Source organism: Drosophila mauritiana, chromosome 2R (genome assembly GCF_004382145.1).
Source record: "Drosophila mauritiana strain mau12 chromosome 2R, ASM438214v1, whole genome shotgun sequence".
Classification (NCBI taxonomy): Eukaryota; Metazoa; Arthropoda; class Insecta; order Diptera; family Drosophilidae; genus Drosophila; species Drosophila mauritiana.
The window spans coordinates 2,327,180-2,345,294 of NC_046668.1; the positions used below are offsets into that span (position 1 = coordinate 2,327,180).

General features: G+C 42.1%; 1 protein-coding gene across 4 annotated transcripts in view; it reads right to left on the reverse strand.

The window, feature by feature from the left end:
• Positions 1-18,115, reverse strand: part of LOC117138285 (G protein-coupled receptor kinase 1) — a 134,441-nt gene that overhangs the window by 25,961 nt on the left and 90,365 nt on the right. For all 4 annotated transcript variants that reach the window (XM_033300259.1, XM_033300256.1, XM_033300257.1 and 1 more), the window contains 2 exons: positions 17,195-17,295; positions 16,773-16,991 (listed from right to left, as the gene is read on the reverse strand). In XM_033300259.1, the coding sequence (XP_033156150.1) occupies positions 16,773-16,991; positions 17,195-17,295 (320 nt within the window). The remainder of the gene's footprint in view (positions 1-16,772; positions 16,992-17,194; positions 17,296-18,115) is intronic.

Genomic DNA, 18,115 nt, shown 5'->3' on the forward strand with positions numbered 1-18,115 from the left:
CGACTAATCAAGTCGGAACTCTCGACATCACCACGAATAAGCTTAAAAATAAAGTAACAAAAACAAATAAAAAAATAAATAAGCTTACAAAATAAAGAATATAAAGTATTTAGGATTCATTGTAAATGGCCAATGCATTAGAGGTGATGATAAAGGCATATATGCCATAAAACATTTTTCAGTTCCAGACAGAATACAATCCGTTCAAAGTTTCCTAGGCTTATGCTCATATTTCCGTAGATTCTTAAAGATTTTTCGACATTGGCGAAACCATTATATGACCTTTTGAGAGAAGATGAATAATTTAAATTTGTAGAAAAGGAAATGAACTATTTTTAAACAGTTAAGGAAAAGATAGTGCAGGCACCGGTTTTAGCCGATTATACTTTTAATGACAAAATAGAACAGCACTGTGATGCAAATGCTCTTGGTTTCTGTGCTGAGTTTTGTCAAAATAAAGAGGATAGAAAATTACACCCCTTATTAAATTCTTCGAATCGAACAAACGACACTGAAGCAAAATATCACCGTTTTCAACTGGAAACAATGGCAATTATTCACCTACAGCGAAGATTTAGATTTAGTTGTAAGAAAAACGCTTTAAAATTGTTACTGATTGTAATTCTCTTACTTTAACGCTTAATAAGATTAACCTTAATCCGGTAATAGCTAGAATAGTAAATTATTGATATTATAGTTAAAAATTAAAAATAAACGGTTTAAAAATACATCGTTTATGTTTTTCTTTAACAACTTTCGGTTTTACTCCACGCTTGCGACTGTCTCTAAGAATTTCACAAAAGGAACGCCTTTTCTGTTCTCTCTTGTCTCCCTCCTTTTATTCTGCTGTCGCTTTTCCTGTTGCTCTGCTGTTGCTTCTCCTGCTGATCTGCTTTTACTGCTGCTTCTCTTGTCGCGCTCGGATCCTGCTTTTCTTCCGCGAACAATACTTTCCTACATTCAGGCATTCCTTACCAATCATCTGTCCGAGATGACCAATCATCCTCGTTGTCCTGGATATACTGACACAACTTCATCTCATCGCAGCTGGTAAAAGTATTAGATGGTCCTTCAAAATCTGTTGCTTTCCGAACGTCGTATCTACCATTCCGCTTGAGCCTTGAAACTTCGTACGGTGCCTTATATTCTCCAGCCAACTTGTTTCCCGCAACGAACTGGGTCCGGCGTATGGCGACTATGTCTCCTACTTTATATTCGACTGCCGGTTTCCGCTTTAGATAAATAATCTTTCTGTAGGATTCCTTTGGGCGTTGAATCTCGACCTTTGAATCCTTTATGTCAAAATTCAAATACATCTCCTCCTTCGTATTCTGCTTGACACATGCATCCAGTAGTCGCTGCGTGTCCACAAGCTCCTATTTCAGCCCTCCGGCTGCCGTCGCTCCGCCTCCGTGCGTCTGGAGAGACTTCTCCAGCTGATCCATCTGCTCCTTGCGCTTGCGCAGTTGGACGTCGAACTCGGCCATCTTCTTCTCCTTGTCCTCGATCTCCTTGCGCTCGCCCACGGTGGCCTTGGCCTGGTTGTCGATCTGCTCGCGTACCTCCTCCAGCTGCTTCTGCTGCACGTCGTTGGCGCCTGCTCCTGCAAGGGCAGCATGCTGCACTTGTTGCAATTGCTGCTGCAACTGTTGCTCCTGCTGCTGCAGCTGAAGTAGGTCTTTTAGCTCTTTGTAGGACTTGCAACTGTAGAGAAAGTTCCTAAAATTACTCCTCATGTTTAGGGCATTCACAACAAACCGGATCATCGTGCGTTCTTCAATGTTGCCAAGTGAAGCAATCTTTTCCATCTGCCGTACGAATTCGTGAAATGATTACTGCTTGCGTTTCTTCCGATCGCGGAAATGTTTGTGCACACATATTGTTGGATGAACTCCGTCTCCAGCAGCATACGCATTTCTGCATATTGGTGTCCGAACGTATAATCTAAAAACAACTTCGCTGTGTTCGTCATTTTGGCACGAGCCTGCATTCAGCTCAAAATTATCAAACCAATTCTTCGCCGGTATGGACTCCTCGTCAAACTCCGGAATGCTTTTCGCAAAGCTTTCCGCCGTCATCTAGCACCGTTGTTTCGTTCATCCGCCCCATCTTAATAGCCAGCAGCTGAACCAAATATATTAACGTTCTTGTGTTTTCGTCGATCGAACTTCTTTCAATTACACCAGCTGCTCCACTTTGCTCACCACTTGCTGATATATACTCAACTTATAGTTTTATTATAATAGTAAATTAATGATATTATAGTTCCCAATTGAAAATCACACGGTTATTACAAAGTTTAGGTTTTCCTTTAACAACATTCGGCTTTACTGTCTCTCTGAATTTCACCAAATGCCCCATTTTCTCTCAGTTCTCTTTTGTCGCTTCTCATGCTGAACTGCTTTTACTTTTACTGCTGCATCTCTGGTCGGTCTTGCTCAGACCAAAGACACTAGAATAACAAGGTGCGTAACGCCATACGATTTTCTGGCACACGATTTTTTCGCCGTGGCTCTAGAGGTGGCTCCAGGCTCTCTCGAATTTTTGTTCAAGAGCGAGAGAGCGCTACAGCGAACAGCTCTTTTCTACGCATACAGTGATACCAGACAACTGTATGTGTGCACACGTATGCTCATGCATTGTAAATTTGACAAAATATGCCCGTCACCGTAGAAGTTCTTAGACTTTAAATCTATATTACTTTTGATCAATTGGCACCATGCGAAAAATTCTTGTTTTGCATTGCCTTAACGTTATTATTATTTAAATAAAGCTTAGAGATAGTAATAGCCTAATCATATAATCACGAAAAAAATTTCAAAAATTACTTTATATTAGAATATTTGTCATTAGAGTATTTAGCTAGCGACGTGTGAAAATTTAATAAGGCAATGATTGTTGAGTGCTTGTGCCGCACTTCGTGCCTCAAGATACGACTTTTGCATTAAACAGTTTTCATATTTTTATTTATTTTATAAATTTTTTTTTTCTACTACATATTATTTTTATGAAATACTTATTTCTCAATGTAATGTCTTTTTTGGGAAAATTTATATTATAAATTACAGTAGTTATAATAATTTCCTTTGTATTTGCTTTAATTGCTTAGTATACTTATTAAGTCATTCGACTTAATATTATGTATGTAAATGAACAATTTGTATTATTTAAAATGCACATTAGATTCAGTTCTTTTTCAGTTTCAGTTTTTTTTTTATATTCCAGTTTGATATTTTTAAAAAGTGCGCAATTTCATCATATGGCTACGAAATAGGCCAAAACTCCCCAAATATGTAAATTCGTTTCCGCGATCAGAATGGATTTCGTCCCGAAAATCGTCTTCTAGCACAACACGCACACATATACGGATTCTCTTCTATTGTTTTTAATCACAGAAGCAAGCAAATTCTATTTTTATATTTCTTACGCTCTCAGCATAAGCGAGCGGAAAGAGAGCAATTTTGGCCATCACCAAAAAAGTGGCTGCATAGTGCCAAACCAATGTATGGCCGTTACGCATCTGTTTAATTTAGTAATTTAGTAATTTAGTAATCTCCAAAGCTAACGATAAAAAAATTCAAGAAATTAAAAAAGTGTGGGAGAAAAAAGAAGTTATTCAAAATAAGAAAGGGAGAAACAGATAATTATTTTATGTTCGTACAGACATGGAAGATTATATTATACCCGTTACTCGTAGACTAAAAGCGTGAACTAGATTCGTTGAAAAGTATGTAACAGGCAGAAGGAAGTTTCCGACTATATAAAGAGTATATATTCTTGATCAGGATAAATAGCCGAGTCGATCTAGCCTTGTCACTTTGTCCGTATGAACGTCGAGAATTCAGGAACTACTATAAAAGCTAGAAGGTTGAGATTCAGCATACAGATTTTAGAGACAAGTCCGGAGCGCAAGCTTGTTGACCCATGCTGCCACGCCCAGAAACCGCACAAAACTTCCACGCCCACACTCTTGATAAATATGGTGATCATTTTTTACATTTTATTAGTGTTGTAAATTTCTATTGATTTGCAAAAAAAATGTTTGCCACGCCCCTGTAACGCCCTAAAGACGCCGAACCGGTCAAGCACACACTTTGGATCAATTTTGAAATTTTTTCTTTTTTCATTCCTCAATATCTATCGATCTCCCAGAAAAATGATAAAAATTTCGCGTTCGCATTCACTTTAGCTAAGTAACGGGTATCTTATAGTCAGGAAACTCGACTATAGCATTCTCTCTTGTTTTTAAATCTTATTGGTGTTCCAAACGTTTAAGTAAAATGTGTTGTGTTATCCCCTAAAACGAGTGGGAAAAGATTTCTGCACTGCATTCCGAAAGATACATCGATCATTGCAACCCAGTCGATTTATGTAGATCCAAAAAAAATTCGGTGAAAAAGTTCGTGTCTAACAATACGCACCTGACAAAGTGGATAAAGTGAAATTAGTTTTCGCGGTAATAAACTTATGGACAAGTCCAGAATACTGGCACATATAGCAAATAGTGACCCCCCAAGTCACTAACAGTGATATAATAGAGAAACGAAAACATTTTCATTCAAAAATACAAAGTTAAGTTACTCGAACTGGGGCTCCGCTGCCCAGCTGCCACGCGATCGCACAAACAGCTGTTTGCGAGCTTAAAGTTTTCTATCCCAGGGTTCAAGTTTTGGCTAGAACCCTGGTGATTTGGTGCACACTTCAATATGAACCCTTTAAATGAAACCGCTGCGGCTAATGAATCGTTGGATACTGCGTTTCTCCCGAGCCCCCAATGTGCTGCCCCGCAGCGCTTTCAAAAAATAAAGCGAAAGTCTCGTGCTTCTCCGGAGACTGAAAGGAAAAAACTAAAATCAAGCATCGGCAAACAAGGGGAAAACCCTTCGACTACAGAACCTAGATATGGCGGCAATTCAAACCGATTTGGTTTACTTGCGCATCTCACAGCCGACAAACAAGTAGGCAATGAAATTGACGATCTGTATGACCAGCCCATTACCAGTCAGTACTGCTATTGCTGCCGCTAAGCGGGATGCAGCCTCCGCTGGTACCACTAGTTCAGTCAAAAAGGCGCAGTCCAAACCACCTCCTATAGTAATGGAGGGAGTGGACGACGTATGCCTGATGATGCAGAGCATTGAAAGTATAGTGGACCTAGAAAAGGTTAAGGCTAGGGCGTCAATGAGCGGTGTCCTAAGGCTTTACGCGGCTGACGCTAATACATTTCGCGCCATAGTGAACTGGCTCGAGATCGAAGAGTATGAGTTCCACTGCTACCAGCTTAAAGAGGACAGGCCTTACAGGGTATGCGTGAAAGGCCTGCACCACAGTACGCTACATCATCAAATCAAGGATGAGCTGGAAAAGATCGGGCACAAGGTTCTCGATATTCATACACCGCTTAGGCGAAACGAACCGGGTACCTCAAAAGCGTAAATATTGCTGCTGCGGCAAACAATAAGGAGATCCTGGCGGTAAAGGCACTATGCCATATGAGAGTAGTTATTGAGCCTCTCCGCAAGCGTAACGCTATTGTCCAGTGCCATCGTTGTCAGCAGTTTGGCCACACAGCCAAATACTGCCGTAAGGCCCACATTTGTGTGAAATGTGCCGGCGAACACCCAGCCAAGGACTGTACCAGGCCACGCATCGAGCTGTGCACTTGCTACAACTGTGGCGGTCAGCATCCTGCAAACTATAAAGGTTGCAGCAAGCTACAAGCGTTCCTGCAACGATCCAGACCCAGAAGTGGAGTGGCTGGAAGAACAGAAGTAAACGAGCGACCAACTTCACGGGGCTTAGCTGGAGGTAAGGAGATCCCCTCTTCTCGAGGCGGAATATCTTATGCAGATGTGGCTAGAGGGTCCATTCACCACAAGCAACCACTGAGCCTGATGCACCAACAACAGAAGCAACAGCAACAGCCCAATGATGGAAGTCCCAGTCGTCAAAGGAGCCGCAGCCGGACAAGGACGTCTAGGGGTACACTTCAGCGCTCGACGGATGCTAGCAGCAGCATTGAAGCCATCCTGCAGACGCTTAATGAAAACATTAATTCTTTGCGCTCGATTCAAGAGAAGCAGATGGAATTAATGATGATGATGATGAAGCAACAGCAACAACAGTCACAGCAGCAGGGGCAGATTATCAATCTGCTCACTGCTCTCCAAGCGCGTCAAGCGCCATAATGATGCCGCTGCGCATCCTAGTGACGGCGTATCCACGAAGTTGCCTGAAGTAGAGTGCTTCGTGCGACGTCACGAAATCGATGTATTACTGCTCAGCGAGACACACTGCAAGGGGGCAGAGACGCCTAAGCTATTCGGATTTGTAGCCTACCCTGCCAATGATCCGAGTGGTGGCAACGCCAAAGGCGGAGCAGCTATCTTAATCAAATCTAGCCTTGCCCACTTTCCGCTAACACCAATAGCCACTGCCAAGGTGCAACTTGCGCCGGCGGTTATTGAAACGGCACTTGGTCCTATAAGCTTTGGAGCGGTCTACTGCCCACCGAGATTTGCATGGACTACGGACGAGTTTAAGGACATTTTGGAAGAGTTCCAGACGAAGCTCATTGTTGCAGGCGATTGGAACGCGTCCCACTGGCTCTGGGGTGCGGGAAGGAGCAACCAAAGAGGCATTGCATTAGCGAATCTCGTCCTAAATTCGGAGGTGGACTCGCTAGCAACAGGAGGACCAACAAGATACCCGTACGGCAGTAGAGGCTCACCAGGATACATCGATTTTGCACTGACAAAGGGTGTGCTGGGCATCCACGCTAGCATAAGTGCGGTTGTCGAGCTTAGCTCCGACCACCTGCCTCTGGTAATTACGCTGGATGCGGGGGCAATATCCTACCCTAAGATGGAGCGGCTTATCACTAGGCGTACTAACCTGGAGGTATTCCAATCGCAACTGGGGTCCACACTGCCCCTCAACACTGCCTTAAACTCTGGACAGGACGTTGATGATGCTATCGAACTCACCAACAATATCAAGTCAGTAGCTAGATTGGCAACTCGCAGAATATCTCGGCAGCCCGCGGCAGATCGAATCCCAATACCCAGGGAGATCCTGCAGCTTATAGCTGAGAAGAGGCGCTTACGCACTAGGTCGATGAGGTCTCGTCACCCGTTGGACAAGACGGAATGGAATCGAGCGCTGAGCAGGCTTCGATGCGCGTTGGTGCTGCACAAAGCCGCATGGTTCGACGAAAGGCTTGCCAATACTGGAGTCGAAAGCGAAGCGACGCATTCGCTGTGGAAGGCCACGCGCGCAATCAAAAGGCGTTGCACGAGGAAGGCGCCTCTAGTCGATAGCAACGGGACATGGTGTCGGACCGACTTGGGACAAGCGGAGGTATTCGCTGCGCACCTCGCCGAGCGATTTCAACCATTCAAGCTTGCCAGCCTGCAACAGGTTGAAGAAACTCAGGACCAGCTGAACCAAGCGCTTCAAATGGATATGCCAATCACGCCGTTTGAACCCTGCGAGGTAGCCGAAGTCATTGTGCGCCAGAGTAACAACAAAGCACCTGGACATGACGTCATCTGCAACGCCACATTGAAGGCCCTGCCCAGACAAGCGATCCTCTACATAACGTTGGTTTTCAACGCTATTGTGAGGTTGCAATACTTCCCTTATCAGTGGAAGCTCGGGATAATCACCATGATCCACAAACCTGGCAAGCCGGAAAGGGAACCCGCCTCCTACCGGCCGATCAGTCTCCTCCCTTCAATTTCGAAGGTGTTTGAGAGACTGAAGCCCAGGGGACTACCCCTGAGCACCAGTTCGGTTTCCGTGCTGGCCACTGTACTGTCGAGCAGCTCCATCGAGTCGTCGAGCAAATTCTGACGGCCTACGACAGTGAGGAATATTGTAACAGCCTCTTCTTGGACATTCGAGAAGCGTTTGATCGAGTGTGGCACATTGGACTCCAACTGAAAATCAAGCAGACGCTGCCTGCTCCATATCTTGGGCTGCTAAAATCGTACCTGGAAGGAAGGAGGTTCGCTGTGCGCTTTCATTCAGCAATTTCCACCGAGCACAACGTGGCAGCTGGTGTTCCAAAAGGTAGTGTCCTCGGCCCCCTGCTCTACTGCCTGTATAGCCACGACATGCCGCAGCCGGATGTAAGCCTTTACGGGAAATCTATGTTGGCCACATTTGCCGATGACGTGTGCGTCACCTACAGGTCCCGATGCGAGCACGACGCAGCCGATGGTATCCAGGACTTTGCATACCGGTTCTCGGAATGGGCAAGACGTTGGAACATTGGCATCAATAGCAGTAAATCCAACAACGTCTGCTTTACTTTAAAGCGGAGAACGCCACCGCCCGTCTACATCGAGGAAGCCCCCGTACCACAGCCGAACGCAGCAAAGTACCTTGGAGTGCTTCTGGATCGCAGACTCACATTTTCCAAGCATGTGACCGACATCAGAACGCGCCTACGTGCTAAGGTGGCGAAGCACTACTGGCTACTCTGTTCGCACAGTAAATTGTCGCTATCCAACAAGCTGACACAAACAGATCTTAGCACCAAACTGGAAGTATGGGTGCCAAATCTGGGGCTTGGCATGCGACAGCCAAATCAAAAGAATCCAGGCTATTCAAAATAAGGTAGCAAGACTTATCACCGGCTGCGAGTGGTTTGTTCGAAACACCACTCTGCACAGAGACCTGAAACTAGCAACGGTATTTGACGAAATAAACCAGCACTCGAGCAGATACCATGACAGGCTGGAGCGCCACAGAAATCGGCTGGCCAGCGCTCTAAACAAATCTCGCCCACCAAGGAGGCTCAATAGAAGGCAACCGAGGGATCTCACTACCCGTTCTCCTTTGACAAGGGTCCGCAGAAGCTGACGCTTATCTTAAATCCTATTTGTTATATGTGATTGTTATGTAATTTTAGTTAAATTACTGTAAATTTGAAAAAGCTAACTATAGTTAGCCGGCGAGCCCAAATGGACTGAATTAATAGATAAGAAGGACACAAAGGGGCTTCAAGACTTCCCCGTATGCCTTAATAAATAAATATATTAAAAAAAAAAAAAAAAAAACGAATATTCGATACATTTATCTTAGCTTAAGAAGCAGCATTTATCTTAAAAGAACACCTCAAGCCGTTCCTGCAATTTAACCCCACTGTTTAGCCAATGAGCTTTTTAATTATCCTTTGAAATAACAACACTTATTGTTCAAAACGTGTTCTTAGTTCTTTGTAGTTTATTTTGACAGCGAAAGGGTCACATCAGCGCGAGAAAAACGTTTGTATGCAGGCTGAGAGTTCGTCTCTCCGAGCGCTCTGTATACCGATGAGCGTAATGATATGACTGTATGCAAACGTTTGTTTAAATAAATGACAAAAAAAAGCTCAAAACGAAAGCAATGATTAATATACGTTAATCTTAACTATTAAAATTGGTTTCGTTTAATGCTGCCGACTGCGTGACCCGGCACCCACTATAAATACCAACTGCAAGTCCGCACCAGGTAACTGGCGTAGTCACTCATCGAACAACTCTACGATCCCAGAGAAGGGAAAACATGAATGGAATACAAGAAAAAGAAAATAAAGTAATTTTAGTACTGTAAATACTAAATATAATATAAATGGAATAGAATATGTACAAAAAATAAAGACAAAAATATTAATAATTCAAATATAAAAACCAACTCATATACATTATCGGGTCACGCAGTCAGCAATTCCGAAATTTGTTCTTTGTAAATATGGCAACTTTGTAGACAGCTGTGCAGCAATGTCTCCGTTATCTAACCTCCCCTCTCGCACATTCACCTGTGGCCTTTTGTTTTACTGTTCGCTCTGTAAATAAGTCGCTAATTATCATTCGCTTTCGGAACCTATGCACGTGCGCATCGATGCTGAATCTCGCTCGCTGTCCTGCATAGCAGAGAGTATATACAGAGAGAGGATGAGTCGCTCATTTGCAGCTAAGCTACATTCTATTTGTAGCTTTGTGGTATGTGGCCTCGCATGTGTACGTATGATCTACGCAGCGTCAGAGGATTAATGAAAGCGATAAGAAATAAAAAAATAGTTTTTAGGAGAAATAGTTTCACGACTTTATTCTTTGGATCTCAGCATAAGACTAAAAATCAAATGCAAATTGGATTGAGGAGAAGCCTCAGTATTTGAACAATATTTGTATTTCGGGAGAGCCTCGCTCTTGGGTTCTTAAGATTAGGAAGTGTTGAAAGAGGGCTGTCAAATCTGCTTAGGTCAGGCTTTAGGATGTTTACAAGAACGGCTGCGCTGCCAAAGATAAACGAATGCTGCGCAGCTGGGATACATTATGGAAAATTACTAGAGTGAATTACTGTTTTCTTTGAAATAATAGAAGTGGCTGGTTGGGACCACCCAAATACGTCACTATATATATGTACACACATAAATGCATTGAGTTGCAAATATATAGTAATGTATAATGTATAATGTAATGTATAATAAATTATCTTTATTTGAACTAAGATCAACGCCGAAATAAAGAAAAAGAAACTGCGATTGAATCCGCCTTGCGTTTTTATTGACTGAATGTCGGCTTAAGACTAAAACAATTGGTATCAGAAAATCTGAGATGTACTGGGTTAGTGGGTTGTTTACTTGATCTGCGCGAGAGCGCTTCTTGCTTCTGCTTATGTGCATACATATGGAAAAATAACTCTTATGTACTAAGTGGCTATGTGCGTGCCTAGTGGCTGGGTTTTGGTTACGGCTTGAGTGGATGCGCAATATCGAGAAATGTTTGTTTATTTAACGAGGAATCAATACGGCGGACCACCGCGTTCGATCTTTTGTATAAGTGTATTATGAGGAAGGCATTATTACGTTACTAGAAGAGAAGACTATGCATAGGCTGATGCTGTTGGGTACAATAAGGGGGATTGTAATGGATAATAATGGATTTCATTCAATTTCTATTTCTTGAGGCCGTTCTTGATTTGTTTTCGGTTGTTTTCTTATCTTCGTATATAAAATTATAAATTGGTTATAGGTTACATATTTTGATAATCCGTATAGTATAATAAGTACAATAATAATAAATGTTATGATAATATAAAATATTTTTTGATATTAGTTTTACAACGTCATTGTGTTTTATCGTCTGTATCTTAAAATGTTATCACCGTTAACACCGCTCGATTATTCTCATAAAGTGTACCAAATAGGAATTTAAGAGATGAACCTATTACATTTAATAGTCCACGCTTTTGGTGAATAGTTTTTGGTGAATAGTTATTCAGTTTAATTCTTTATTTATTTTTTTATTTTTTTTTTTTCGTCCGGGCCCCACGGCCACACCTCCCGCCCAACCGACCGAGGGGCGCTGCCGTGTATCGTACGGCTCGATTCGTGAGAAGATATAGACGCGATATAAAAAAGAGAACAGGAACGAGGAAATTAATATAATGTGGAATAACTATGTTAAATATTAGTGTTAGTAGGATCTAATTATGTAGTAGAAAAGATAAAATCGATTGCTTTAATAGCGGCAGAGAGTCAAGATTACAGATAATAGGATAAAGTCTATTATAGTCAGTAATAAAAGTATAAAACTCTGTAAGGGTTAGATCTACAATGATTTAAGATAAGGGGTATATAGTTCCTAGTGAATCTACTTGGAACCGAGAAGTTAAGCCGACTAATCAAGTCGGGACTCTCAACATCCCCACGAATAAGCTTACAAATAAAGACTGTTCCAAGCATAGTTCTACGGTTAGCTAGGGATGGTAAATTAATTAAAAGTAGTCTACTGGAATAAGGAGGTAATATATGGTTTGCATCCCAATTTAGGCGCCGCAAGGCAAAAAGTAAGAAGTTTTTTTGGACCGATTCAATGCGGTCCGAGTGGACTGCGTATTGTGGACTCCAAACAGCTGATCCGTACTCGAGAATCGGACGGACTAACGAAATAAATAAGGTTTTAGTCAAGTAAGGGTCATCAAATTCCTTAGACCACCTTTTTATAAAACCAAGCACACCCCTGGCCTTATTGACAATAGACGAAATATGGTCAGAAAATTTTAGTTTTGGGTCCAGAAGAACACCAAGATCATCAACTCGTGTTATTCTGTCCAGAGAGCACCCACTTAGAGTGTAAGTCGTGCGTATTGGGTTGGCACGACAAAAGGTCATAACTTTACACTTGGAGCCATTTAAGTCTAATACGTTATCATGGCACCATATTTGAAATCGGTCTAGATCGTATTGTAAGTCCAAATGGCACGAAGTTTCCTTGTACTGGAGGCATAATTAAACATCGTTTGCGAACATAAGTACACGCGAATCTTTTATTATTAAGGGGAGGTCGTTAATGAATAAGGTAAAAAGAAGCGGACCAAGATGGCTCCCTTGTGGGACACCGGATGTGACTCGGAGAATAGAAGATAACGAATTTTTAAAGAGGACTTGTTGTGTCCTGCCATTCAGATAGCTTGAAATCCAATTTAGAAGATAAACAGGGAACCCTATAAGATCAAGTCAGTAGCTAGATTGGCAACTCGCAGAATATCTCGGCAGCCCGCGGCAGATCGAATCCCAATACCCAGGGAGATCCTGCAGCTTATAGCTGAGAAGAGGCGCTTACGCACTAGGTGGATGAGGTCTCGTCACCCGTTGGACAAAACGGAATGGAATCGAGCACTGAGTAGGCTCCGATGCGCGTTGGTGCTGCACAAAGCCGCATGGTTCGACAAAAGGCTTGCCAATACTGGAGTCGAAAGCGAAGCGACGCATTCGCTGTGGAAGGCCACGCGCGCAATCAAAAGGCGTTGCACGAGGAAGGCGCCTTTAGTCGATAGCAACGGAATACGGTGTCGGACCGACTTGGGATAAACGGAGGTATTCGCTGCGCACCTCGCCGAGCGATTTCAACCATTCAAACTTGCCAGCCTGCAACAGGTTGAAGAAACTCAGGACCAGCTGCACCAAGCGCTTCAAATGGATCTGCCAATCACGCCGTTTAAACCCTGCGAGGTAACCGAAGTCATTGTGCGCCAGAGTAGCAATAAAACACCAGGACTTGACGTCATCTGCAACGCCACAATGAAGGCCCTGCCCAGACAAGCGATCCTCTACATAACGTTGGTTTTCAACGTTATTATGAGGTTGCAATACTTCCCTTATCAGTGGAAGCTCGGGATAATCTCCATGATCCACAAACCTGACAAGCCGGAAAGGGAGCCCGCCTCCTACCGGCCGATCAGTCTCCTCCCTTCAATTTCGAAGGTGTTTGAGAGACTGATTGCTGTCCGGATTGTAAGGATTATGGAAGCCCAGGGGATTACCCCTGAGCACCAGTTCGGTTTCCGTGCTGGCCACTGTACTGTCGAGCAGCTCCATCGAGTCGTCGAGCAAATTCTGACTGCCTACGACAGTAAGGAATATTGTAACAGCCTCTTCTTGGACATTCGAGAAGCGTTTGATCAAGTGTGGCACATTGGACTCCAACTGAAAATCAAGCAGACGCTGCCTGCTCCATATTTTGGGTTGCTAAAATCGTACCTGGAAGGAAGGAGGTTCGCTGTGCGCTTTCATTCAGCAATTTCCACCGAGCACAACGTGGCAGCTGGTGTTCCACAAGGTAGTGTCCTCGGCCCCCTGCTCTACTGCCTGCATAGCCACGACATGCCGCAGCCGGATGTAAGCCTTTACGGGAAATCTATGTTGGCCACATTTGCCGATGACGTGTGCGTCACCTACAGGTCCCGATGCGAGCACGACGCAGCCGATGGTATCCAGGACTTTGCATACCGGTTCTCGGAATGGGCAAGACGTTGGAACATTGGCATCAATAGCAGTAAATCCAACAACGTCTGCTTTACTTTAAAGCGGAGAACGCCACCGCCCGTCTACATCGAGGAAGCCCCGTACCACAGCCGAACGCAGCAAAGTTCCTTGGAGTGCTTCTGGATCGCAGACTCACATTTTCCAAGCATGTGACCGACATCAGAACGCGCCTACGTGCTAAGGTGGCGAAGCACTACTGGCTACTTTGTTCGCGCAGTAAATTGTCGCTATCCAACAAGCTGACAATTTACAAACAGATCTTAGCACCAAACTGGAAGTATGGGTGCCAAATCTGGGGCTTGGCATGCGACAGCCAAATCAAAAGAATCCAGGCTATTCAAAATAAGGTAGCAAGACTTATCACCGGCTGCGAGTGGTTTGTTCGAAACACCACTCTGCACAGAGACCTGAAACTAGCAACGGTATTTGACGAAATAAACCAGCACTCGAGCAGATACCATGACAGGCTGGAGCGCCACAGAAATCGGCTGGCCAGCGCTCTAAACAAATCTCGCCCACCAAGGAGGCTCAATAGAAGGCAACCGAGGGATCTCACTACCCGTTCTCCTTTGACAAGGGTCCGCAGAAGCTGACGCTTATCTTAAATCCTATTTGTTATATGTGATTGTTATGTAATTCTAGTTAAATTACTGTAAATTTGAAAAAGTTAACTATAGTTAGCCGGCGAGCCCAAAATGGGCTGAATTAATAGATAAAAAGGACACAAAGGGCCTTCATGACTTCCCCGTATGCCTTAACAAATAAATTAATTAAACAAAAAAAAAAAAAAAAAAAAAAAAAAGATCCAAAAAACTTATTTTTATTGTAATAGACGGTCTTACGGTTCGTTTATATGCTACAAATATCACTAATACAGCAAGCCTTAATGCATCATTTCATATAGGAGAAGTTGTTTTAGTTCCAAGAAGTTCGCTGATTTGTGTTCGAGTTTCATGTTAAGCATGTTGCAAGATTGCGACTGGATCACCCGAGGCGAACGGACAGGTTGAAAGGATCAATATAAGTCTGGGTCCAATGATAGCGAAACTAGTAGGACCGGAGAAAGGTATATATATATTGGGACACAGTAATAAATAAAGTTGAGCACGAATTAAATAATACACAACACCGCAGTATCAAGCAAACTCCAAGCGAAGTGATTTCGGTTTAAAGCAAAGGGGAAAAATACTAGACGAATTGAAAGAGAAGCTAAAAGAATAAGATAATAATAAAAAAGGTAGAAATTTGGGAAATAGTAGAAGCGAAGCTGAAAAAATCAAAAAAGGTCAAGCGTATAACAAACAAAATATAATATGATTAGATCGCCAGAAAGCCATCTGAATACAAAATGAGAGACAAAATGGTAAAGAATTTCGATAGCACAGCATATCACCTAGAAAATTGATTCCAAAATGTAAAGGTCCATACGTGATTGCAAAAGTATTGAGAAACGACTCTCTTGTTAAGAGACGTACGTAACCCGTACCAAGGTGTCTAGAGAATTCAAAATATTAAACATTAGAAACGATCACACAATTAAGCACTAATAATAAAAAACAAATAAAGTATGTAAATATGTAGAAAAAAATACAAAAACATTATAGGACTACAAACAAGCAATTAAAACCGTGATAAGGGTATCAGTTAATCAGGACGGCGGAGTTATGATAAGTAACTCAAAGACCCACTGTACCATGTATTTGCATAGTTTTAGGTAGAAATATGAATTATATTGTTATCTAGCTCTTACTTATAAGCTAGCATTTAGCAATAAGAATGTACATCTAGCTCACTTACACATACATACACATATTTGAACAGAGGGGTCAAATAAATGAAAATAAATGAAATGCAGACATCGAAACTATACCAGCGTTCACATCAGATTTTGTTTTATGTTGTATATAAGGTGTTTGTATCAGCTGATGCTTGATTAGATAAAAGCCGAGAAACAAAAATTTGTTTTTTTAGTGAAACCACCGTGAGGGGTTTAGACACTGCAGATTTTATTTCTGAAGGCCCCACTTGTGCCGGTAGCCCGGACTCAATATTCCTTTGTGGTGGTTAAATTGGTCATTTGGAATCACTGGTTGAGAATTCCAAGCTGGACTCCCTCCACAACGGATTGATCAGATTAATTCGAATCTTTTGATTGACAGCTGATCTGCTATGTAGTCGCTGTGGGGCGTTCCCCTTAGGCAACCTACCACCTACTAATAGCTTAAGACTATTAATCTGCGAATATAGCCCGGATCATCAGATCCTCGAAAACTATCTCTAGTCCTTTCCAGTCATTACAACGGTTTTTTAAATTGGGGCCCTTAGCTAGGTCATTACTTATTCGGCCGCTGGAACCAGAGCATTTAGTGTGCACCATTTTATTACATAGCCAACAAGTCATTTTTGGCTGTACATGTTATGTAAACAGGCGGCATTTATTTTGAAAGCTGACAACATTATTTTTTTGGATTCGGACAACTGTACAAAAACACAAAATCACATTTGCAAGCGAGCTGTCAAATGTACAGCATGAGCGCAGTCTGCGCGCTTAGAACTTTAGATTTTGTGTGATAGAGCGAGAGGGCGGGTGCATAGTGCAGTTTATGTGCATACAAGAACAACACCAAACTGCGGACAACGCACAAAAGAGAGGGTACATCAAACACAAAAACAGATATATCAGAATAAAATTATTAAAGAATTTATTAAAAACCGCCACTGGTATTAACAAACGCAAAGGCAAATTTGAAGCGTAGAAAAATCCCGACGTTCGCTTTAGAGTCTAAGAGAAAAGAAATATATTTGATATGCATTTGATTTGACTATTTTTCCTCGAACTCTATACGTGTTTGTCTATCATCCTGCAAGCCAATCCGATCACTCTTTCTCATTCGCCAGGTGAGACCGTCACATTTCGCACTGAAACCAAAAATGGGCATTCGATTAAAAATCTTACCTTTCGGATATAGTCAACGAAAACATTTTATATAGATCTTGATCGGCGTCGTTTAGTTTTATGCCCTTGGTATCTTCCTCATCAAATGATCCAATATCGAAGGCATCTGCGGCATTTACTTCCCCTCTAGGGGGTACTAAAGGTGGAGTATATTTTTGTATGTAAACCTGGTGCCAATCAATTCCACAGAAAAAATTGTGCATTTTTACTTCATCCGCGCTGAAAATCAACAATAAGGGGTGACAAAAAGAAAATATATTAGTGCTCTGCGTTGGAAAGGGGAGCATTAATGGTCACAAAAATTGTCACTATTCCAAAACTCGAAGCAAAAGGACCTCAAAGTTTCGTAATTTGCGCAAATTTATCAACCATACTTTGGTTTTCATCAATGTAATTTTTTCCTGTTACACAATTATTCTTACCCATTTCCCATGCACCCAAGCCTTTTAGAGACGTCCCTTTGAAGTAACATTTCCAACAAATTCTTTAGTTCCAAAGAAAACGATTCTGGAAGTTCTACGTTCTGCAACAAATGAGGAATTATGTATTAGGATATACGTATTATCATTACAAAAACTTTTGAAGAAAGTTAATTTAAAACAAGAGGAAATGGTACAGTTGAGTTACACGACTATCAGATCCCCGTTACTCAGCTAGTGTGATTTTTTATCATTTTTCTGGGATGTCGATAGATATTGGGAAATAAAATGAGAAAAACTTTAAAAAATTTTCCAAAGTGTGGGTGTGACCGGTTCGTCGGGTTTAGGGCGTTAGAGTGGGCGTGGCAAAAAGTTTTTTTGCAAATCGATTGAAATTTACACTACTAATAATATTATGAAAAAATATCGAAAAATGGTTCAAAACGGTTGTAGTTTTCGGCGGTTTTAGGGTGTTAGAGTGGGCTTGGAAATTTTTTTTTTACAAATAGATAGACATTACAGAAAATATTAAATAATAAAAATGTTGAAAAATATAACCATTTTTATCAAAAGTGTAGTCGTGCGGTTTTGTGCGGTCAACCAACTTGCGCTGCGTCTTTTTCGCTAGAATCTGTATGCTTAATCTCATCCTTCTAGCTAATATAGTTCTTAGATCTCGACGTTCATACGGACAAACGGACAGACGGATATGGTCGGCTATTGATCCTGATCAAAAATATATAGTAAACTCTTCCTTCTGCCTGTTAGATACTTTTCAAGAAATCTACTATACCCTTTTACTCTACGAGTAACGGGTATAAAAAGGAAGCCAGCCAGCTCCGGAAATCAAAAGGTTTTATACCCTTTCAGAAACGGTCTATTTATTCCTGACTAGGATCACTAGCCAAGTCGCTCTAGCCCTTT